Raw genomic sequence first — 22,439 nt, forward strand, 5'->3', positions numbered from 1 at the left:
TACGACGTACGTTTCTAGTCGCCCTTTGACTCGGGTCTGTTTATGTCGATGATGAATTTATTGGTTGTACTGCCGCCGGCGCGCCCTGAGGGCTTTTCTTTAAACAATATACCAATTCCGAATTCCCGATTCAACGTGTTTCTTCATTATCTCATAGCGACGCTTGATCATTCAATCGCTTCGACTCCGCACCACTCTGCTACATACAGTGCAATTGCAGTCGTGATTCTTTTCAAACTGCTAATACTCACCCACTCGTCGAAGCCATGGATATTGCTGCTGATTGGACCGTAGCAGAGAGCCGGAATCTTGTCGTACAGGGAATGGATCCGAGTATCGAGGTACGCGGCGGTCATGAACGATTGCAGCTCAGCGCCAGTGGCCTGCTGGTGAGCCCACTGGAGAGTCTTCTCAGCCTCGCTATCAGGTTCCAGGACATATCCCTCCGAAAAGAACCCGTTCCATGTCACCGTAGGCATGTTCTTACTGAGGAAGGCATCGTTGCGCGCAACCTCGTCCACCTTAGCTTCAATCTCCTCTGCCGCCGACTTCGCGCTGACGCCAGGGAAGATAGCAATGCGACAATCAATCCGACACCAGGCTGGAACCGACGACGCCCAGTCTCCAGCGTTGATCTTCGCAACGTTCAAATCTGCGAAACACCCCTGGTCAGCCAGCAGCTCTCCAATGAACAGAACACAAGAACACAAGCAACATACTCAGAGGATGATTCTCATTCTCAAAATGCAATCTCCCAATCTTCTTCTCATTCCACTCCTTCTCCAACTCCCTCAACCCCCCAACAACCCTCCAACAAGCATCAATCGCATTCGTCCCCGTCCCCATATCCCGCACATGCACCGGAATCCCCTTCACCTCAACCTGAAACCACAAAACACCCACATTCGCCCTAACCAACTTCTCATCCATCGGCTCAGGAATAATCACCGCATCCGCCCGATACCCTTTCAAATGCGTCATCAACGTCCCATTCCCCGTCGACTCCTCCTCAACCACAGACTCCAAAATCACCTTCGACGCCGGCTGAACCCCCACCCGTCGCAGCGCATCCAGCGCATATAGATTCGCCGCACTCCCAGCCCGCATATCCGCCCCACCCCGTCCATACAGCTTATCGCCTTCGATGTCGCCGCTGTAGGGATCGCGCGTCCAGAGGTCCACGGGGCCGGTGGGGACGATGTCGATATGCGCGTTTAGAATTAGGCTTTTTCCCACGGCGCTTTGAGATCGTGGCTCGTGGACTCCGATTACGATTGGGGCTTTGGAGTGCTCGGCGCTGATTCGACCTGCGCCTTCGTGTTGGGAGAGGAGGTCTGGGTCCATTTCTAGTCGGATGGGGTTGTAGCCGTGGGATGAGAAGCGGTTGTAGACTAGGTCTTGCACGGCATGTTCTTCGCCGCGCTGGCCGCCGGTTCGGATTAGTTGTTGGGTGTAGGCGAGTTGGTCGTCGAATCCGGCGGCGACGGCGTCCGCGATGGAGGTGGCTAGTTCTGCTGAGATGGGCATTTTGTTGGTGTTTTGTGAAGAGGAAGAGGGGGGTTTCAAGAATTCGTATCGTGCTTTCTTTAATACTCGGTCTTCATTCCGTACTTCAAATAAATCTGGAAGATAATCTACGCATGGACTTACCCGATTGAGTTGCGTTGCGGGTCTAAATGAACCCCCCACGGTGCGAAGAGATAACAAACTCGTTGTCTTCCAGTTATAGACATAGATGTCAGTATGAGAACTGTATAAGCCTCTATTATGAGTTGCGCGTGATTTGTTGGTGAATCAAACTAGGTAAAAGACAGCAAAAACGACAGCAAAAAAGAGAGAAGGCCCTGCTCTTGTTGTAGTTGAGATACGAACAAGTCCCATCCAGGGTGTGCGAGTATGTCTTTGATAACACAGAATGCTCTGTCCAATATAACATAGTTCTGTCTAATAATTCTCTTGCACTAATTCAAACCAACTTTTCATTAATCGTTAAAACCAACATAGTCCTGATATCGGAAATATCCCATTACTCAACATAATTCGCAGGAAAAGGTCCCTTCACACCTCTCAACTCGCCTTGCCACCAGTCATCGGTACTGTCAGTCTTCTGCACCACGCGGATACGGTCTCCCTCTCTGAAGACCAGATCCCCCGACCCCTGACCGTCAAAGTCATACAAGGCGGTAACAAAGACCGCACGCGCCGCAGGTGGCGGGGGTGGGGGCTTCTTCTTAACGGCAGCAGCGACGGGGTCAAAGGGGGTGCCACCCCGAGAGGAGACGGCAGACTGGAAATGGTCGATCTTGGGGCCAGCGGGGGAAAAGGACATCAGGCCAGCGGGCTGGGGAGTGGGCTGAGATGACATCATTGGTGGATTAAAATAGTCTCCACCGCTGGACGCGGGTGGGGAAACGGCGGTGTTGCCCACGGGAATGGCGCTGTTTTTGCGGCTCATCGTGGACAACGGCGGTGATGGGGGATACTCAGGGACACATGCGACTGGGGTATGACTGGAGGAGGCTGGGGTCTGGGATCCTCGGCGTAGGGAGCTGGGGAGGGAAATGGATGAAGCATTGCTGGCCGTGCGCCCGCCGATGGAGGGCCGCTTCTTGTTCTCCTGCTGCTCGGAGGCACGGCGCATCGCTTTGCCCTGGGTCAGACAGCCAAAGCCGTCAATTTCGGTTCGCACGGGGTTAAAGGCGAACTCGAAGTCGAGGACTATCTGCTCCATGTCTGGTGGGGGAGACGGAAATCCTTCTTCGTCGCAGAAGGTGTGCAGGACCGTGTAGTAATGAGCGAGCATGCGGTTTTGGATTTCCACCTGCGCTTCAAGAATATAAGGCGTTAAAGAGAAGATCAATGCGACTAATGTCGGCAATCGCTCTCGTAAATCAGCGTCGGCAGCTTGGTATAACTGAGATGTGATTAGACCGAGGGCATCTGCACATCGCTCAGACTGGGGAACAAACCTCTTTGGTACTCGCAAGCTCTGCTTCGGCCTTGGCCAGACTAGCATTCTCGCGCTCAGAGCGCTTTGGCTTTTTCATGAGACTGTCCACACGGCTTTGGGAGATTTCAAAGTCCGTCTGCAGCGATTCGTTAGCACCTATCGCAGAGCCCAATTTGCACGGACACAGTCCCTACCTTCTTGTCATGTCGCTTCTTTATAGTCTTCTTCATCGGCATCAGGGACTCCTTGGCTCGCGCAGCCGGCTGCGTCATGCGCGCATCCACGGCGCCGAGCTCCTCAACCAGATCGGTGCGAAGCTCATCATATTCCTTGCGTAGTCGGTTTGTCCGACTCAGTCGAACGGCGTCTGTTTCCACGGCTTGGTGGTTGGAAGGGGTTTCGGAGGAGCCGATGATAGGACCGTACAGGCCGTCAAATTCGTCAATCATTCGACTTTGATACGTCGCAATGGAGATCCAGGCATCGCGCCAGGCTTGAGTGGATTCCACAATCTAATCGGGTGTTATCAGTGTCCACGGGTGACCGAACGCGCGTCGGGGACATTGCGGCCTACCTTTCCGAGCAGCATATCGGCATCGTCAAAGTCTTTTAACAGGACAGCGATCTGGCTGTCGTTGGCCGATGACTTGGTGGTTATGCGACCAAAGCGCCTGGTCATGTTTTGCATGTTGGAGCTTCGAAGCGCCAAAAGCGGGGAGATCAATGAATACCGAACTGGGCTAAATCCACGCCAAAACAAAAGAATGCAGATGCAGATGCAGATGCAGATGCAGATGCAAATTCAATGCCAGTATCAAGTAAAGAGTGGACAAAAGTGAAAAAAGAGAGTCAAAAGGAGAAAAGAAGATGAGACAAGGGGGAAACCCCTCATGACACATAACTTGGCCCCCGTTTACGTTGTTTCAAGCCATGCGGCTCTCTGCTTATTAAGATCCTGGCTGTCAATGATTGAGAATTGGAGTAGAATGAATGAAATGTCAGTGTAATCATCTTACCACAGCTATGAAGTGTGCTTCTCTGAAAGTGCTGTAGCCACTCGTTGACAATGTGTCCTATTGATTGACAATACTTCCCTGAAACTGCTAGACTGTAGGATTATGAAAGTGTCAGCAAATGGAAAAAGAGCCAATGTGGCTGGCAGGTAGGAAAGGTATAATTGCAACCTACACCAGGTTCAAGCCGAACAAACTCAGTAATCCAATCTCTTGACCTTTCGCCAAGCTCAAGCGAGGCAGAACTACCATAGGGATAATCAGAATGGCCAAGTAGCTGATGATCTGAATAGATCCATTAAGGGTCCATAAGGTCGTCCATGGTAGGCAATGCGATTTTGCAGTCGGACCATGAGCCCAGAAATAGTTCACTGGGTTGCAAAAGAAAATGGAGCTGAAGAGTATCCAAACACCACAGAGTGTGAGAATGATGGCAATAGAATAGACAGAACGTCTGACGTAACGCCTAGTAAATACCCGCTGGTAAAGAGCCAGAAGGGAGAGTTTGCATATAATTAGTGTTGACTGACAAAATGGATTCGAGAGCCAAAGTGCCTGTCATCAACCAGTTATTAGTTATTGTAAGAAATATATAGGAGTTCTTGCAATATACAAAAAAGTCATTTGGCATCCGAGATGTGTTTCTTCTGGACTGTAGTTCAGCTTTGCGACTGTTAGCCTTTTTTTTCTTTTTCTTTTTCACCCTACTTGATATTATGCACAACAAACCTAGTATGCCACAAGAGTAAATAACACAGCTCATTGCCTGAATAAATGTTAAGAATGAATTTTCGCATGATTTATATATGGTTTCTCGAATGCTGTGGAACTTACAAAAGCGAGGCAGATAAGAGCATCGTCTAACCCCAAGCTACACAGATGAATGCGTATGCAAAGGCGGAGAATGACGGCGAATAGGCTCAGTGCAATGAGAAAAGTAAGAAAACAAAGAGCATTCATGATTAATTTCAAAGATTAGATACAAAGTCATGGAAATACTCTCGGGCACTTATTATCCCGTGATCTTAGGGTCAGATACATCTATATTGCTCAAACTGGATTATGTAAAATGTGGAGCAACGATCGGGGTCTTTTTCTCTAGATCGAAGGTGTCCATAGTACAAGAAAAAATGATGATTCATTTTAGACAACTAATTCCTCGGGTAAGCTCTCTACCCAGATGAGTAGATTAGAGTTTGAAGTAGATCTTCGGTCTCGACCGGGTAGTTGATCCGTCTAGCTACGGTCCAGCTCTCAGTCAATGGCCGATCGTGTTGAGAAAGCCCACCAGTCGTGTCAACCTGGCTAGCCGCATGCCTTCTTTTTCAGGATTGAGGATGACGATTGCGACCAATCACTGTAGGTACCGTGAGTCGTAGCCAGTGCAGATACATGCGCTAAAGAGCTAAAACCAACTGCATGACCGCCTATCCCATAGGAACCTTTGCAGTCAGGTTGACTGTTAGGCGGTAGGGAGCTTAAACTGGCGTCTAAGGTAGCTACTCACGACAGCCGATTGACCGTCAATTGTTGTGGTGTAAATGTGAATTGCGTATGTCTAAATTTAAATGAAGTGTATCTATCTCTAAATCTATAAATCTATGAAGTTTAAGTGTGACCTCTGTCAAAACGCCGGCAATGACACGATGTGAAACACAAGAAAAAAGAAAAAGAAGAAAAAGAAAAAGAAAAATGAGCGGAAGAAAAGAAAAATGCAAAAAAAAAAAGAGAATGAAAGGGAAATAAATGCAAGTCTAGGTCAAAGTGTCCTGAGCCATCAAAGGATGGTAAATAAAGAATGGACAAGAGAAATGTATAAAGAAGGAAAATGGGTTGACCAGGAAGAGGATTCAACAAAACGAGACCCAAATATCTCAAGTAAAGCAAAAGAGAAGCAAAAGCTTCCAATGTTTACTCCGCCTTCTTGGAAGCCTTGGTTCTCAGCTTCATCAAGCCAAACACCAAGGCATATCCACTGATAGCGAAGATCACCGAGATACCCGCATCTCTCCATCCAACATAGTAGTGATTGATGTGGAGAGTAGAGAGGAAGTCACTGCCATTGCGATAGGGGCAGACCTTGCAAGCCGAAGTCGCATCCGGGTTAAGAAGGTTGATTCTCCAGCCATCACCGGCGATATAGTCAGACAGGTATTGGGCGCAGGTACCGTTGGTCGGGTCGAAGAAGGCAAATTCACCTTCGTTGCAGGTTACCTTGGCATCCCAGAGACCAAAGGTCAACATACCAGAGACAACGTAGTTGAAGGGGTTGAGGTAGTACATCCAGAATCGCCAGAACACATTGAGCTGCTCGTATGGAACGAAGACGCCGCAGAAGAGCACAAGGATACTGATGATGAGGGGGTTCACAAGGGCGGCAAAGGTCGGGTTGGGCGAATAGGCGGCGATGAATTGGCCAATACCGGTGTAGATCAGCTCGTAGATCAGCATAATGAAGAAGGTGGCTCCAGATCGATCGGAGTCGTGGGGCAGACGCCAGACGGGCCAGTACCAGCAGGCGAAGTAGAGAACGGCACAGATGCAGAGGTAAGGGAATTCAGATACGATTAGACCGGTGACGAAGGCAACCCAGGAGTACATCTTGGACTTCTTTTCGCGAGCGTCGTAGATATCACGGCGCTGGATGAAGAGAGGCTGGAGCTGGTTAATGACACCGGGGGCGACGAAGACGAAGTTGAAGATCGTGAACATTTTCAGATTCAACGCGGCTACACTTGGACCGGGGCGCCAGAATGAGAAACCGTTGAGTAGGGCTGAGATGATGTGGAGCGAGAACTTGTTGTTGACATAGTTGGTGTTGCGAAAAAGGGCAACATTCATGCGATGAGTGACGATCTTGGTCTGCTCCCAGAGCGGCATGGAGAATTCAAACCCGTCGTCCACAGTTCCAGGCGGCTTCGCGGCAGCATCGGAAATCATGGTATCCAGTTCAGTGATCATGCGAGTTTGTTCAGGCGAGTCGAGCCAGATCTGATGCCAGTCCTTGTCCTTGACAGACTCGATACCGCCAGTAACCACGTCGATCATGAACTCAGCTGCATTTGCATCGGTAGGACATTGAGCTCCATATTGGCCAAAGTACTGTTTGACGGTGGCCGCATTGTCACCGATGTCTCCGAAATAGACTGTCTTTCCACCCTTGGCAAGCAGAAGGAGGGTGTCGAACTGAGCGAAAAGTTGGGCCGAGGGCTGATGAATAGTGACCTGAAAGAAGAGTGGTCAGTACTACATACACAATTGAAAGTAATAGCAATATCAGAGGGCGACTTACCAGGATCGCTTGGCCAACGTCGGCCAGCTTGCGAAGAAAACGGACGGTGTTATATGCGGATTGTCCATCCAAACCAGATGTAGGCTCATCCAAGAAGATCAAAATACTGGGCTTGGACACCAGCTCAACACCAATTGTCACACGTTTTCTTTGCTCAACACTTAGCCCATTACCGACTCCGCCAATCAAGGTATCGGCCAAATCGTGGAGCTCGAGTAGATCGATGATGGTGTCCACATACTTCAACTTCTCAGCTCGAGGGGTACTGCGAGACTGACGCAAAAGAGCAGAGAATTCCAGTGCTTCTCTCACGGTCGCATAAGGCTCATGAACATCCAGCTGCTCACAGTAACCAGCCATTCTTTGGAAAGATACCGGAAGAGGACGGCCATCGACCATGATAGATCCCTTGATGGTACCATCCGTCTTGCGCTGGGCAAGCACATCAAGAAGTGTTGTCTTTCCTGCTCCGGAAGATCCCATCAGAGCACCGAGCATGCCTGGCTTGACCCATCCGTTAATGTTATCCAAGAGCACACGGTCACCAGTAGGTGTCTTGACGGTGTAAGTGAGGTTTCTCCAGGTGAAGATCGAGGTGTTCCGGGAGAGGTTATCATCGTCAACTTCAACGGGGCCATCGGTGGTCTCGCGGGCAACCGTCTTCTCCCGATTCTGTGCCTCTTCGTCGGATTTGACAAGTTGATGGCTCTTGAGCTTCTCACGAGGAATCAGAAGAGCGGCACCAGAACCAGCACCAGACTTCCAGTATGTAGTGCAGATGACTGTCAGCACAGCGAAGAATCCCCACCAGCCCCAGACAACTCCGAAGTTTCGCCACAATTGGGTGGCTTTGTAGTGGAGAGATCCGAGATACTGATCACCAGTCACGTAGTCAGCACCTGGCAGAGCACCACCGACACCGGCACATGCTCTGTTGGCAGCTCCCACATCTTCGTAGCCGGCACCGCTTGGGATGAGGTTGTTGCCCACGCAGGGGATGATACGGTCTGTGAACTCATTGGACATGGCGGCTTGGAAGGCATAGGCGAATGGGTTTGTGTAGTATAGCTCGAGGAACCAGTTCTTCATCTTGGGTTTGGGGATCATGTAACCAGCATACATGACAATGCCCTTCACTGCCGTTCCTGAAATCTTAGAGGCGGCTTCAAAGGTGCTGAAGGCGGCTCCGATGAATCTGAACAATGCGGTGATACACTGGAAACGAAGGAATGAGCTTGCGAGTAACTCTTGTTAGGAGTGATCGACTTACCAAGGTTGTCGTGAACAAGATGATCCAGAATGTGAAGAAGGCAGCGGCGGTGTGTTTCAATCCGGACATCCAGTAGATCACGACCGAGAAGATTGTACACTGGAACAACAAGACTGGGAAATCGGCTGTAATCTGCGCAAGACAGAAAGCAGACGGGTGATACATCGCGAAGCCCTTGTGCTTGATCAAGACCGGACGGCCCTTGAATGATTCGGTGACTTCAGACATCGCCACGATACAGTTGTACAACAAAGAGAAGAAGACAGCACCTCCCTTGGTAAAGAGACCCTGCGAGGTGTCTGGCGAGTCATAAAAGCAAGATCCAGCGATCAAGGCTGCCACACAGGATAGAACCTGCTTGATCAAGAAGGTGGACTTCTCACCCCACAAGATTTGATATTGTCGTTGAGTACAAGCGATAACCTGGGCCCAAAAACTGGTGGTCAGGCTACTTCCTCGAGGAAGATGCTTGGATTTCTCCCATGCGACAGATTCCTTGAAGGCCTCTGTGCGATCACGACTTGTCTCGGTATCGGGGTAATCATATGCAGCCACCATCTGTTGGTAAGTGCTAGACTTTTGGTACTCTGCAAGGATCGCATCGGCATTTCGGGGGAACTTGTGCTCAAAGCCAGGCTTGATTTGCCGCTCTGTGGGGACGGTCAAGCCAGTAAGGAAGTCACCTATATCTTCCGTGTTAGCTTCGTGAAATGCCTTTGAGTGAATATAATAACTTACCAACGTTTGCACCATCCGTGTACACAAAGCCCAAATCCTCCATGAACGGCTTAGCCGCCGCGGCAGGGCCATAGTAAATTTGCTTACCCTCGTCGAGGACGAGGACTTTGTCAAAGAGGTTATAAATACCATTTCCAGCCTGGTATAACGTGACAATAGTAGAAAGGCCGAGAACGTCGGTCATGGCACGCAGGGCCTTTGCCCACTCCAACGCAGTACTAGCATCGAGTCCACGAGTACTGTTGTCCCAGGAGTAAATCGATCCTCGGGTCGCGAGACACTCAATGATGGACACTCGCTTCCGCTCACCACCAGACACACCGCGGACAAATTCATTACCGACTTTGGTGTCGGCGGTATGAGCAATGCCCATAGATTCGAGAAGGAACTGTTTTGTTTCTGCTGTGTAATCGGCCTTATTCTGAGCACCATCTGGAAGATGGAAGGGGACCTTCATTCTTGTGGCGAAGTCCATAGTCTGACCAACAGTCAAACGAGGGTAGAACAATTCCTCCTCGGTATTCATGACAATCTGGCCATGGTACTTGCCAGCTTCCTTGGCAGTCATGTTTCCAAATCGAACATCCCCTGACACTGAGTGATATCCCTCACGGCGGTTGGAGAGCATCTTGAGAAGGGTGGTACATCCCGAGCCAGGACGACCCAATACAAGTAGCATCTCACCAGGCTTGACACATCCATGGCTATCGGACAGAATTGGCTTGACAGGTGGCTTCCGGCGGAAATCCTTGATTAATTGGGGGACGTTGAATTGTGAAATCATGTTTTCGTTCACGGCAGCCTCCGCAGCAAGGACCTCAACAGTCAGATCCTTCCAAGTCACACCTAGTTCGCGTTTCTTAAATCCAGCAGCGGCATCACGTTCTGCATTGCGGATCACCTGTGGTGTCATGCTCCATTCCGGGGTCTTTTTGGGCTGTGGGGTGTCGGTATTGGCATGTAGGGTTTCGGCACTGACAGATCCGCGGATGTTGGCCTGGGGTGCATGAAGGGTTTCCACGCTGGTGAAATCTTGGGTGCTGATCCTTTGTACTGGCGTTCCATTGTGACTTTCATCTTGGTCGTCCTCGCTTTTGTATTGGTAGTGGGACTCGAACGGCGAGGGATCCTCGGGATCGTGAGGTTGTTCCATCATGGGAAGATGGGAGAGTGGAGAGGGGTCAAAAAGGACAAATTATTTTATACTAGCATACATGGGGGGAGGGGGAAACTTGTATATATACATACTCCGTACTATGGCTCGTAGCATATTGTGCAAAGGGGGCAATATGTGCACCGGGTCCAGATCGGATGCAATGGATCACAGATCCAGTAATGCATAGTACGCAGTAATACGTACCCTTCATTGTCGGATATAGATTGCTATGCACGGCTTTGGTGGTATAACGGGGATTAATGCACCAGGTACTGTTCCACTTGGGCCTATGAATAGATTGCAGAGATAATGGCTGGGTGAGAGCCGACACGTAGGCCGAGCTTCCATGGTGGAGCTATCAGCATTGATGGAAGTGCCTTCTGCTTCTAGAAGGTATCCTGATTGGTTCAATCAGTGGCCACCCACAGTCCGGAAGTATATCCGAGCGATTTGATTTGCAACTTATCAGTTTCATATGAGGCCTTTACACCGTTGCGTGCAATCTGTGGATATAGTATTAGCAATCAACGCAGTATCCACTCGAAAGTGGAGAGAGTAGGAAAAATGCACGGCAATACAAGAAGGGAAATACAGCTCGAGGAAGTCTAGGTCTATGTGTGGTGGTTTTTATAGACAATCGACTATTGTACAGCGACTAACGCAATGTTGCAACGCTGATCGGTGCATTAGGACCGATGGGGCTCTAGTCAGGTACTGGGGTCATGAACCGTGATCAGCAGGGACTTCCAACGTCCACTTGTCAAAACTGCAATACTCATCTGATGCCGAGAGGGATGCTCGAAATGTTCCAAGGTTGGCCAACGGCGGGTGGCTCAACTACCGATCTACCCGCGTCTCGGCGCGTTATTCCCAATTGGGTAATATGATAGTGGTATCTTGCCCGATGAGGAAATTTATGATGATATGCCGAGGTTTGGTTGGTGGAGTCCTTTTCGGCTCTTTCAAGGTCGTTCTAGAAATATGGACATTTTCGTTAGTACAGTACAGGAATTAGAAACTGTGGCTCTGAGACATAAATGAAAAGATAGACATTGGATGTTGAGCGAGGTCTTCTGCCATTCTGAGTGCCAAAATCTGCTTCTGCTGAAACAATAAGACAACAAAACGTACTCCGTACGGAGTACAGTAGTGAAGTGTCCGTCGCCAGGGCTGATCTTTGATGATGCTTATCTACACGTGACTAGATTAGTCCCAAAAAGGAAATAAACTACCAATCAAGGAGTCAAGGCGGTGAAGAGTGACTTTTCCTGGGCAAAATGGCGATAAGAAGGAAGGTTCATGTCGACTCGCCCTGGTGTTCTCTCCACCCTCGTGGAATTGGTCCGCAAGACGATCAATCTCGACCCTCTGGTCTTTGTGAATTCCGGACTGGTAGTGGTTGGGCTGATCACTTCACTCCGCTCCGCCGCAAATGTCTTGTACAGCTATGCCGAAAACATTTGTTTATCAACTGTACACGTGAGGGCCGAAGATCCGCTATATACGGATGTCGTCCGCTGGATGAATGATCATGCCTTTCGAGGTCGCAACTTCCTGTCCGTCCTGGCCCAAACAAATAATAATTCCGACGACAAACCTTTGCGATGCCCAATGCAATTGGATCCCGATAGGCTGGTCAGCTACCGAGAGGTCGAAGACAACTCCTTCTTAGAGCTGAAGCCTTTCCATGGCTCGCGTCTGTTTCGATTTCAGCGGACGTGGATGCTGTTCAGCCACGCAGCAAGTGGTCCCGGATGCTACGGCCCTCCCCAATTGGATGCGAATCCCCCTTTGAAACTGCAATGTCTCAGTGTCTCTCTTTCTCCGATCAAAAAATTCCTCGACGAAGTTCGTGCATACGGCCGTAAAGTGTCCGTTTCTAATATCAGTATCTACCGCACTACCTCCTATGCCCAGGATGTCATCCGTTGGAGCTCGGTCGCTTCAAGATTATCCAGAGATATGTCCACTGTGATCCTTGATAAACAGAAAAAGCAAACCATACTGCGGGATATCAACGAGTACCTCCATCCCCATACACGACAATGGTACGCCAATCACGGCATTCCATACCGACGCGGGTATCTGTTCTCTGGGCCTCCAGGTACGGGCAAGACAAGCCTGGCATCTGCGATCGCGGGCGTGTTTGGTCTTGATATCTACGTTTTGAGCTTGCTGGACCCAGCAATGACAGAATCGCAGTTTTCACGGCTGTTCTCCGAGGTGCCAACACGTTGTGTAGTGCTATTGGAAGATGTCGATGCTGCGGGCCTAAACAGAGAGAACATTGTGCCTGGTGAAGATCTCATCCAGAGATCAGCAAAGACAAACACTTCCGTCTCTCTGTCCGGCCTTCTCAATGCAATCGACGGCGTCTCGTCCCAAGAAGGCCGAATCTTAATCATGACCACCAACGCACCGCAGGAACTGGATCGCGCACTGATTCGACCGGGTCGTGTGGACCTCCATGTCAGATTTGAGCTTCCATCTCGAGAAGAACTGCGAGATCTCTTCTTGAGCATGTATAGCGAGGTGTACCAGAACCCCCAATCCTCCGAGGGGGAACACAAACTGGAATTGGCGAAGTTGACTGAGCTGGCTCTGTCCTTTGCGGAACTTCTTCCAGAGAAGCGTTTCAGCATTGCAGATGTGCAAGGCTTTCTCTTGCGGTATAAGCGTCGCCCCCAGGAGGCCTGCACCCATGTCGAAGACTGGGTCGAGGAGATGGAGCTTGAAGAGTATTGATGCGGCTTTCGCAGGTGAAAGCTAACAGCGGCAGCGTCTTCGGGGTACTCTCGGTTGATAATCCCCCCGAGGCCGCAGATTGTAACAATTACATGTATAGTAGCTATGTATTTTTATATTTTGGATAACCATGTATTTTTATTCTCAGATCCTACTGCGAACACAGCCTTCTGATTCGGCTACTTTATTCACTTCCATACTTCACTTCCATACTTTCGAATTAAACCATCCATGATGGCCATCGCACCCGAGCGATATCCACCACCGAAGATTGCATGGTGGTTCAAATGGTGGTATCTAACCGTGTTAGCAGAGATCCAGCATCACATTTCGGAATACTCACAGCTCGTATAACTCAACCCGATCCTTGTACTCCGCCACAGGCTCCGTCTTCGGTACAATAGCGTGGTACTCCTCGAAGAACTTCCCTCCAAATCCACCAAACATATTCATAATGCCCAGCTCAAACTCACTATGTCCATAACAAGCCGAAGGATCGTAGACCACATCCCCAGACTCTTCCCCAACAATTCGTCCCCGGTCTGCATTCCCACTCCATAAATCCCCATGGATAACGACTGGAACAATACCTTTTCCAACGCCGTCCTTATACCCCAGATGCTCGTCTCCAAGTAACCGAGGCACAACCACGCCAGCCGTTTTCTCAACAGCCTCCCGTAACCCCTTATCGCGGCCATTTCGCTCTTCGGACGTAGCCAGAACTGTCAAAAGGCGCTCATTGGCATAAAACTCAGCCCAGCTGTCACAGAACCGGTTCGGTTGTCTCGTATCGCCGCAGAACGTCGGTACTGGAAACCCGAATCGCACACGGCCTGTTTCTGGGTCCGGGGGTGCAGGCGTGGTATGCAGTTTGCCCAAGCGCTGTGCAAGTGTCTCGCTGCCTGTGGACTTTCCCCGAATGCCCAGATTGAGGTACTCGGTGGCTAGGAAATGTGTTTTCTGGTCCAAGGCGCCGTGGGCTAGTGCTTTTGGGCAGAAGCCTGGGACAGAAGCCGCGATTGCGTTTAGAGACTCCGATTCACCCTCGAACATTTCTGCAGCGGCTGTGCCGTTAGATGACGTTTTGACAAAGTATTGGCGTTCTTGAGGGCCATTTGAGTCGGAGATTTGAGCATTGATTGTTCCTGTGTTTGTGAAGCCGGAGCCTAGGCCTGAAGTAGAGAGGCTGGCTTTTGAGGAGGGGAGGGAGAGGGCTTGGAGGATTGGTTCTGGTACTGCAGGCATGGTTAAGAAGAGATATGATACGTTGCGAGAGAGAAAAGGTGAGTAGAAGTGTAGGAGATGAGAAGAACTGAACACTGGATTCATCTGATATCACCTATGACGTATTTCTCCACTGATGAAGCTCTTATCGCCGATAAGCCTCAGATTGACCTTCGAAAGCTACATACACCTGGGCAATGCGACAACCCAACTATTTTCATGCTAAATCTTAAATTGAATACAATTGAAACCCCGTACCCAAGCTGGACGAACTCCGTTCCATTCCGTGCGTGATATCATGCAGGTGACAATTTGTTTAGTAAATGCAAAGCCGTCTTGGTACGCTCCTTGGTATCCAACTCCGAATCATCTTCAAGGCTGAGCAATTTGTCCGCAAAGCCCAGCGAGCGCAAACGGACTGCTCGCTCGCGACATCCTTCGCGATCATTTTGGTCCTCCTCATAAATGAGATTGATGACCACCCAAACGCAAGTCAATCTGATCTCCTTGTGTGAGTGGTTGAAGTAATTGCCCAGCGATTGTAATAGTTCGTGGTGGAATGCAATGAGACGGCGGTGACGCGGGTGGCCCGCTGCCATGTGAATGATAAGAGCCGCGGCGGCAGCGATGATCTCGTTCGGTGTGTGGAGCGGGGCAGTCGATTCGCGCCGGTGAGGAAGTTGAATGGTTCGTGGCCGTAACGTCTCGGCGATTGTATCCAGGAACTCGTCTTGATCGAGTTCTCGGAAAAGATATTCAATCATTTCGGGCGCGTCCCTGCCACAGATCATGTTGCGGAGAAGGTCATAGGTCTGTTCCTGCACGGCGATGTCATCTTGTCGTGATTGTGTAGTCTGCGCCAACGTTCCGTCCAAGACAAGCTTGCGGCGCCGTCGTGCATCAGGAAGAAACATGTCCAGGCTCATTTTGGATGGAGGCATGGTGTCAGTCATCTTCAAGTCCTCGTCCCATTGAGCCGCATCTTCCATTGGATTGAGTATATCGACCTGTTCCCCAGCGGAGTTGGATCGACCCATAGCAATTCCGCTGACGTCCAATTCTTCTTCCGGCCCAAGTCTGCTCGCTGCACGAACTGGGTCTCGGGAAATGACCTGCATGATCCATTGGGGACCCAGCGTTTGAACAATGTTCATTCTTATGTCGTTGGCTGTATCGTAGACCATATGTTTCAGCGCCCATAATGATTCAATTTGCAGCTTGGTGTTGGTGGAGTGAGCATGCTCGCAAAGAATGGGAATAATATTAGCAGAGATGATAGCCTAGACAATTCTTGTTAGCAGAAACACATTTAACGAGCGTCGGAGATTGACATACCTCTTTCATAGGGCTGAAGTCCAAAGCTAAGTTACAGATAGCTGCTGTTGCTGCAATCTGTACCTCCGTGTCGGAATGACGAAGAAGAGTGAACAGGGGCTCAGCGACACCAGCATCAATGAGACTCGTTCTCAACACGCTCACCGATCTTGTCAACATCCGAGCGGTGCCGCAAGCAGCCAAAATGGTGGGGATTGGATTTCCATCCTCGGCAGTATTTCTGGGCATCGAAGCGTCAGCCAGTGCATCACTGGGTCTTGGTTTGAGCGCATCGATGATATAAGGAACCACGCCATGCTCGCAAATAGCCTTGCGGTACTCGTCTTTGAATGGAACGAGCGCCGCGAGGGCCTTGAGAATGTTCTCTCGATACCGCATAACGTGACATAGAGTTGGGGAGTAGCCAGAAGGCCCAAGTCGGCACTCTGGGGAAAGACTTTCAATGTCTCGTGCCGGCGCGTCCTCCGCGTGCCACATTGGGCGAGAGCTCTCGGTGACCGGGTTGTAAGTCTCTTTGAGAAGCTGTGATAGTCGCTTGAGTGCATTTCCTTCCACCGCATGTCTCTGCAGGTCCTGATCATCCATGACCAAGTTGGCCAGCACGGCAGGTGCTTCCTCCTTTAAGCGCTGAGTGGGCGAGATGAGACCATCGTAATTCGCAGCATCTTCATCTGCCAGACGGAAGTCCTTGTCGAGCATTCGAATCAAAATTGGGATTAACAGATAGCTGAACATTGGAACGCGATGTTTCTTCGCCAGTCCCAACCGAAAGAGGACTGTGACAAGTCGCGCTGCCATCAAAGTTACCACGCCTTGCTCGGAGCGGAGAATGCAGAGAAGCCATGGGACAATCATGTTCTCGTCGTCTTCTGGGGCGGACGTTTCGGCCAGCGAAAAGGGCGGAGGGAATGAATGACTGGGCCGGCGTTGGGCTCCTCCATGACCGAGAGGTGGAAAACTTGCCGAATTTGGTGTAGACTTGGAGTTTGCCAGAGGCACTGATGGCAACAATTGCTCCATGGGGTTAGTGGCCAGATGCCGGGGAACTGCGGAGCCTGACAGATATGTGGACCCCCAGGGAGCTTTTCTGATGTCAGAGGGTGCAAACCCCGGGACTTGTCTGGGGAACACCGTCACAATGCCCGGGGATGACAGGAAATGCTCAGCTCTCCATTTTGATTGCTCAATGATGACGGCAACAGCGCGCAAGATCGGTGCGAGCTGGGCAGATGATGGCGCTGGAAGGGGTATATCTTCCAGTGAGCCCGGCTCTTGCAAGCGTTCCTCTGCACCAGGCAGTACAAATCCTTTTGCCACTACAAAAGATGCAATCTTAAGTGCGAGGGCGTCCAGCACCCCGGATTCTGCCAGCGCTGTTTTGTGGGTTTCCTCCAGGCAAAGCTTGCCTATCAAAGCAGCCGTTAACTCGATGGCAGCCTGTTTGCGCATAGATTGGTAATCTTGCGAGAGAGTTCGTCTCAGGAAGCCGATGTTCGCAGAAGTGAATACAAGGTCCGCAAGATGGGTATCCCGAGGCCATTGTTCTTGACTCTGTAGCGGCAGTCGGTCTGCGATGGTATTGAGGAGTCGGAGGATAGGAAGGCAGAACTCTTCAGGACAGTCTGGTGAGGATAATATCGATAGCAGGGTCGGTAGGATGTTGCTGGCGAACAGTGGAGTGAGGAACGTTGGACCGCCTGTCTAGCCTGTCAGTCCATGGTCTTTGCATTCAATTTATCTATCTGGGCATCGGCACCTACCCTGTGCTAAGCTTCCGACGATCAAAGTAGCTTGCAGACAAGCCTCCCGGTTTTCAGCAATGTGAGTGGTAGGGTCTTGCGATGCCAACACATCGAGCGCCTGCGTTCCGGGCCATCTGGAGGTCAGCACCTGTGCCAGAGCTGGAATGATGCCCTCGGCGATATAAGCTTCCTTTCGCTGGTCATGTCCAATCAGCTCATTTTTCAAGCTCCGCAGAGCTATGATCTGCGATGGGACCGATTCGGCGCTGTGTAGTTGCAGCAGAATCGGTGGTGCGGCGGCTCGCCTCATCGTCCGGCGACCACGCCCTCCCGCGTCAGACTTTCCACGAGATCCAGAAACCGGTTGGGGATGTGATTTTCAACCGAGATGAGCCAGGTCGGAGCTTATTTAGATTTTTGATAATGAGGTCGGAATTTGTTCCGGAAGTGTAAGACCGGAGGTCCCAGTACTCCGCACTTTGGTTCTGCCTTTGTTCACCGCCTTTGCCCAGCGGCATCGGCTAGGGCGGCACCTGACTTGTCTCTCCAGACCACTTTCTTTGGGCTGCAAGGTACAGACTAACTATGTCGTACTAGTTCGCCGGCCTACAATGTATTGCTTATTTCCATGTGGCTTTTCACTCTCTATTCAGAACCGTATCCAGACTATAGCTTCAAAAGTATATAATTAGATATTGTAGGACTAGGAAGTACATGTATGTAATTAGGATATAGTTGTGACGGAGTACGGAGTACGGAGTAGATACTTCTGAGTCCACTTGGAGTAGCGCTATTAGGTAATTGGCCGAGTACCTCAAAGTACCTTTGGGGCGTAGTGCATCCAGTCCTGCCACTAGTCACCGATGTACATCGCATATAGGGCTGATGGAGGTTGCATGTCCAGTACATGGATGTAGGCACATATGTATGGATTATCGAGTCCCTAGTTATGTCGTTTAGATATCTCATCCCGAGTACTAGATATAAATAATGAAGATATACTCCGTACTGTAGAAGGCATATTTCCGGTACTGCCCCAATACCGTATTTAATAGATTTTCGCTGGGCACCGAAAAGTAGTTAATACGATGGTATGGTCATGGTATGGTCATGGCTGCAGCCACTGACAAGTTATTACCTCAAAGCAATCAAGATTTTCAATGGTCTCGCCCCTTTCTCCTCTTTCTTTCCAAGACAACACCCCCTCCTCCATTTACAGAAAGCCTTTCGAGACTTCCTACGCCTCAAGCCGTTTTTGAGCCTCTGAGGATGAGGCCGACCGTGCACCATCTCAAGCGTCAGCTCGACTGTGCGCCCACGTGGTCATACCTTGCACTGTGAATGCTCGGATTCCCTGAACATTCTTAACCCAAATCATGCTGGCGTCCTCGCCCTCGCCCTCCCAAGCCGCTTTGCGCTCCCCACTTCCTTCCACGGGGTCGCATCATTATGAGAATTCTGCTCCACAGTTCAATAGCCCTCGATCCTCACGTATGGTTGAAGAACTCCGGTCGGCCTTGAACCGGCATACCGTCGATCCCTCCCCTGAAACCTTGAGACGTGCATCTGCATCTGACCGAAAGGTCCCTTCGGCCTTGGCCTCGCACTCCGCCAATTCTGTCCCTCCGACTGCAACCCCTCCGATGCCCGCCCCAACGGTCTCCAACAAGCGTAACAGCCAGAGCGACCATCATTCCGCGGATGCGACCCCGGCGGATTACGATGGTCAGGATTTGGAGCGGTCGCAGTCCAAGCGCCTGCGCCCCTCCAAACCGGACGTCAAGATCTTGCCCGCGGAGTATGAACTAGCAGAGCCCCGTGACATGGTGGTGCTGATCTCCAGCATGCTCATGGAGCTGATCCGATTCAACGACAAGATCCCTCTGCATCAAGGCCGCCTGACCCGTTTCCACTCCCGCTCCCCGCCCCGAATCTCCGTGCAAGATTACCTGCAGCGGTTGACCACCCACGCCACCCTCTCGCCGCCCATCCTCCTCAGTATGGTCTATTATATTGACCGGCTATGCGCCCTCTACCCCGCCTTCACCGTCTCCAGTCTGACCATCCATCGATTCCTGATCGCCAGCGCCACCGTCGCCAGCAAGGGACTTAGTGACAGCTTCTGGACCAACAAGACGTATGCTCGAGTCGGTGGAATCGGTATGACCGAACTCGCCATGCTCGAACTGGAATTCCTGTTCAAGGTCGAATGGCGCATCGTGCCACAACCAGAAGTGCTTGTGGACTACTACCAGAGCCTCGTCGATCGATGCGACGGGTTTGAAATCGAACGCCCCTGCGCGAATGGCGACTCGATGACTGGGCCAACAGGCATGGCGCCAGCATCCTGACCGCACCCATTGAGCAACTCGGGCACAACCCGTGTCCTAGCCAACTCGGGCCGGTCTCGAGTTCATAGAGTGAATGCTTCGGTCATTCGCGTCACTGGCGGGATTTAATACATACCACTTGCATTTTTGGAGTTGTGAAATCACTTCTTCTTGTTTTAATATCGAGGATCATACGCATCAGATGGCATGGCGCTATAGAACAGGGATCTATCTCCACATCACTCAAGGCTCGATCGATGCTCTCCTTGCTTCCAGCGATCTTTCTTTCTTCTCTCCAATGATTTCGGCGTTTGATGTCTACCCGGATGTGAATTCTATGATCCAATTCCCCATGTCTCGAATGTTTGTTTAGAAACATCCAAAATACGAATATGCACTTTAGATCAAAAGACCCGAGATTCACTGTAGACATCTGTTTTGATGGCATCCCTTGTGGTTTCCAAGCAATCGGTTTGATGACAGGGACACCGCTCAAGAGTGCTTCGGTCATACTCAGTGGGCCTTTGGGACATCATCTGGGGTTCCTCGGAACTAATGCAGTAACCAAGTAACCAAGTACTTGTATGTGGAATGTCCGTTAAGGCCGACCTCGGGATGCTCCTCTACTTTGCCTACCCGATCTAGTTTAGCGTTGGTGGGATGTTTGCGCTGTTTGCACAGAATCTATCCAACTTTGTATAGCTCGGTCTTTTTTTTGTCGAACGAACAGAGACCTCTGGTGCTTGCGCATATAGTTTCTCTTGGTCAACCAATCTCCTGGCTCTGGAATTTCAGACTGCCAGCCTTTATTCCCCCGACAACAGGATCTGCGACTGACACATGCCCTGGGCGCATGAGATTATTCCGAGCCTTCAAAATGGACATTGAACAGGCTCTCAAAGGCCTCGAGCCCCTCAGTGGGCAAGTAGTTCCTATTCGCACAGTCCAAGAGACTCGACCAGTGGAAGACTACGGTACGGCCTGCCCCATTGGCATCTGATCCCAAGACTGACCAAGAACTAGCCGATGCGTTTGTCGCAGAGGTCAATGTCAAGGCAGCATCCAAAGTGATCAAGTATGCTCTAGGTCTATTCAATGTGAGGGCATCTGAGCAATGAGACTAACAATCTCAGGGCTCTTGACTCGGCATTTCCCAAGGACCCAACCCTCCCACTATCCCACCTCCGCCGTTTCGCTAAAAGAGAAATGCTCCCCGAACCTTTGAGAGACGCAATTGAGGCTCAGAGATCACCGGCACCCCCAGGGCAAACACTCTTCGTACTCATCTCGCCACCCCTTCCCGATCTCGAGAAACTCAAGACTATACTCGCACCATTTGCACCAACCTCGGCACCTACTACACCCAATAACACAACAGATAGCGCATCAGACGAGCCCACTCTGCAAACAATCCACCTTCACCCTATACAAATACCTCTCTGCCCTCCCTTTAACGCGACCCAAGCTGAAAAATGGACCAAAACCCTCTGGCCGGTCGTCTTCAACCCAGCCGCACCACGCTCTTTCGTCGCACCACCTCCTCAGACCCTCACCCGCGCACAAGAATCCATTGACCCACACGCAGGCTACTATCTTTCTCTTGCACAGAAAGTAGCCCAAGAAGCCGAACAATCAGGCCTAGGCCGTGGCATCGGCGCAGTAATCGTCGACCCAGCGATCGTCCCCGAGCTAAGCGGAGACGAGGATGCAACATGGGACGAGGCCGTCCTAGCCGTTGCCGGCGATGCGCGATACTCCCGTCCAGAAGGCGGTGCTCCATCCCAAGCACAGTTGCATCCAAACATCACACCAAACCCCGCCAGCAAAACGTATAACGCCGATCTCGAAGGCGGGCCCGAACTGCATGCCCTGATGCGTGCAGTGGAACTCATTGCGCGCTGGCGTCGAGAAAATGATCGTGATGGCCAGACAGGCACGCCCGAGTTGGCAAAGCTGAGCGCGCTCGAATCACACTTTTTATATCGTCATAATCCTTCGCTGGTACCTCTTTCGCCTTCGTTGAAGAGGAAGCACGAAGAGCCCATTTCGGAGTCTGATGTTGTCCCGCCTTCGCAATCTGATCTTCATGTTCCTCTTCCTGCGCCGCCTTCGGTTGATCACTCGCTCCCTGCGCCTGAAACGCCGCGAATTCGCACCCGTGCGCAGGGCGGCTATCTTTGTACTGATCTGGATGTATATCTTTCGCATGAGCCCTGCCTTTGCTGCTCGATGGGTCTGCTTCTTTCGCGCTTCAGAGCTGTTGTTTTCCCTCGAAATGGAAGGTTGGAGAGTGGTGGGCTTGCCTCAGAGCCGGCTGTGGGCCCTGTTGCTGAGGAGGCTGAGTCCGAGACCGAGACCGAGGGTAGCTCTGAAAATGACAGGGCTTACTATGGCTTGCATTGGAGGAAGGAGTTGAATTGGCGGGCTCTCGGGTTCGAGTTTGTGGAGGATGTGGATATAGAGGCCAAGGCTGATGATATGCCTGTGTTCCATGCATGATTCAGCGCAAATATAATAAAGATTAGATATTCAGTGAAGAGGGGGGCGCCTATGTGTACACGTAGGAGCAACAGATGCCAAAATTGGACATAAGTCTATAGCGGCCGGGGTCACTTTCAGTATTTTAGGTACCGTTCCGGCGTGA

At 50.8% G+C, this 22,439-nt stretch overlaps 8 protein-coding genes across 8 annotated transcripts; 3 read left to right on the forward strand and 5 right to left on the reverse strand.

The window, feature by feature from the left end:
• Window positions 1-167: 167 nt before the first annotated feature.
• N7506_003128 (acetylornithine deacetylase) lies at window positions 168-1,527 on the reverse strand (the record flags this gene model as incomplete). The annotated part of the gene is made up of 2 exons (XM_056952423.1): window positions 168-682; window positions 720-1,527. The coding sequence occupies 2 exons, from the start codon at window positions 1,525-1,527 to the stop codon at window positions 168-170; spliced, it is 1,323 nt and encodes a 440-aa protein (XP_056814115.1).
• Window positions 1,528-2,026: 499 nt separating this feature from the next.
• N7506_003129 (uncharacterized protein) lies at window positions 2,027-3,638 on the reverse strand (the record flags this gene model as incomplete). The annotated part of the gene is made up of 4 exons (XM_056952424.1): window positions 2,027-2,914; window positions 2,970-3,086; window positions 3,145-3,462; window positions 3,525-3,638. The coding sequence occupies 4 exons, from the start codon at window positions 3,636-3,638 to the stop codon at window positions 2,027-2,029; spliced, it is 1,437 nt and encodes a 478-aa protein (XP_056814116.1).
• A 2,236-nt stretch (window positions 3,639-5,874) lies between these two features.
• Window positions 5,875-10,419, reverse strand: N7506_003130 (uncharacterized protein; the record flags this gene model as incomplete). The annotated part of the gene is made up of 4 exons (XM_056952425.1): window positions 5,875-7,188; window positions 7,256-8,470; window positions 8,526-9,208; window positions 9,264-10,419. 4 exons carry the CDS (start codon window positions 10,417-10,419, stop codon window positions 5,875-5,877), a joined length of 4,368 nt encoding a protein of 1,455 aa, XP_056814117.1.
• A 1,299-nt stretch (window positions 10,420-11,718) lies between these two features.
• On the forward strand, window positions 11,719-13,164 carry N7506_003131 (BCS1 and AAA domain-containing protein; the record flags this gene model as incomplete). The annotated part of the gene is made up of 1 exon (XM_056952426.1): window positions 11,719-13,164. The coding sequence occupies one exon, from the start codon at window positions 11,719-11,721 to the stop codon at window positions 13,162-13,164; it is 1,446 nt and encodes a 481-aa protein (XP_056814118.1).
• Window positions 13,165-13,503: 339 nt separating this feature from the next.
• Window positions 13,504-14,409, reverse strand: N7506_003132 (putative fructosamine-3-kinase; the record flags this gene model as incomplete). Its single annotated transcript, XM_056952427.1, has 1 exon — window positions 13,504-14,409. One exon carries the CDS (start codon window positions 14,407-14,409, stop codon window positions 13,504-13,506), a length of 906 nt encoding a protein of 301 aa, XP_056814119.1.
• Window positions 14,410-14,684: 275 nt separating this feature from the next.
• On the reverse strand, window positions 14,685-17,775 carry N7506_003133 (armadillo repeat protein; the record flags this gene model as incomplete). Its single annotated transcript, XM_056952428.1, has 3 exons — window positions 14,685-15,668; window positions 15,724-17,420; window positions 17,484-17,775. The coding sequence occupies 3 exons, from the start codon at window positions 17,773-17,775 to the stop codon at window positions 14,685-14,687; spliced, it is 2,973 nt and encodes a 990-aa protein (XP_056814120.1).
• Window positions 17,776-18,841: 1,066 nt separating this feature from the next.
• Window positions 18,842-19,816, forward strand: phoB (regulatory cyclin phoB; the record flags this gene model as incomplete). The annotated part of the gene is made up of 1 exon (XM_056952429.1): window positions 18,842-19,816. One exon carries the CDS (start codon window positions 18,842-18,844, stop codon window positions 19,814-19,816), a length of 975 nt encoding a protein of 324 aa, XP_056814121.1.
• Window positions 19,817-20,672: 856 nt separating this feature from the next.
• Window positions 20,673-22,294, forward strand: N7506_003135 (putative tRNA-specific adenosine-34 deaminase subunit Tad3; the record flags this gene model as incomplete). The annotated part of the gene is made up of 3 exons (XM_056952430.1): window positions 20,673-20,769; window positions 20,819-20,870; window positions 20,929-22,294. The coding sequence occupies 3 exons, from the start codon at window positions 20,673-20,675 to the stop codon at window positions 22,292-22,294; spliced, it is 1,515 nt and encodes a 504-aa protein (XP_056814122.1).
• Between the last annotated feature and the right edge of the window lie 145 nt (window positions 22,295-22,439).

The sequence above is a fragment of the Penicillium brevicompactum genome (assembly GCF_028827555.1).
Source record: "Penicillium brevicompactum strain IBT 35665 chromosome Unknown utg000002l_segment0_segment0, whole genome shotgun sequence".
NCBI lineage: Eukaryota > Fungi > Ascomycota > Eurotiomycetes > Eurotiales > Aspergillaceae > Penicillium > Penicillium brevicompactum.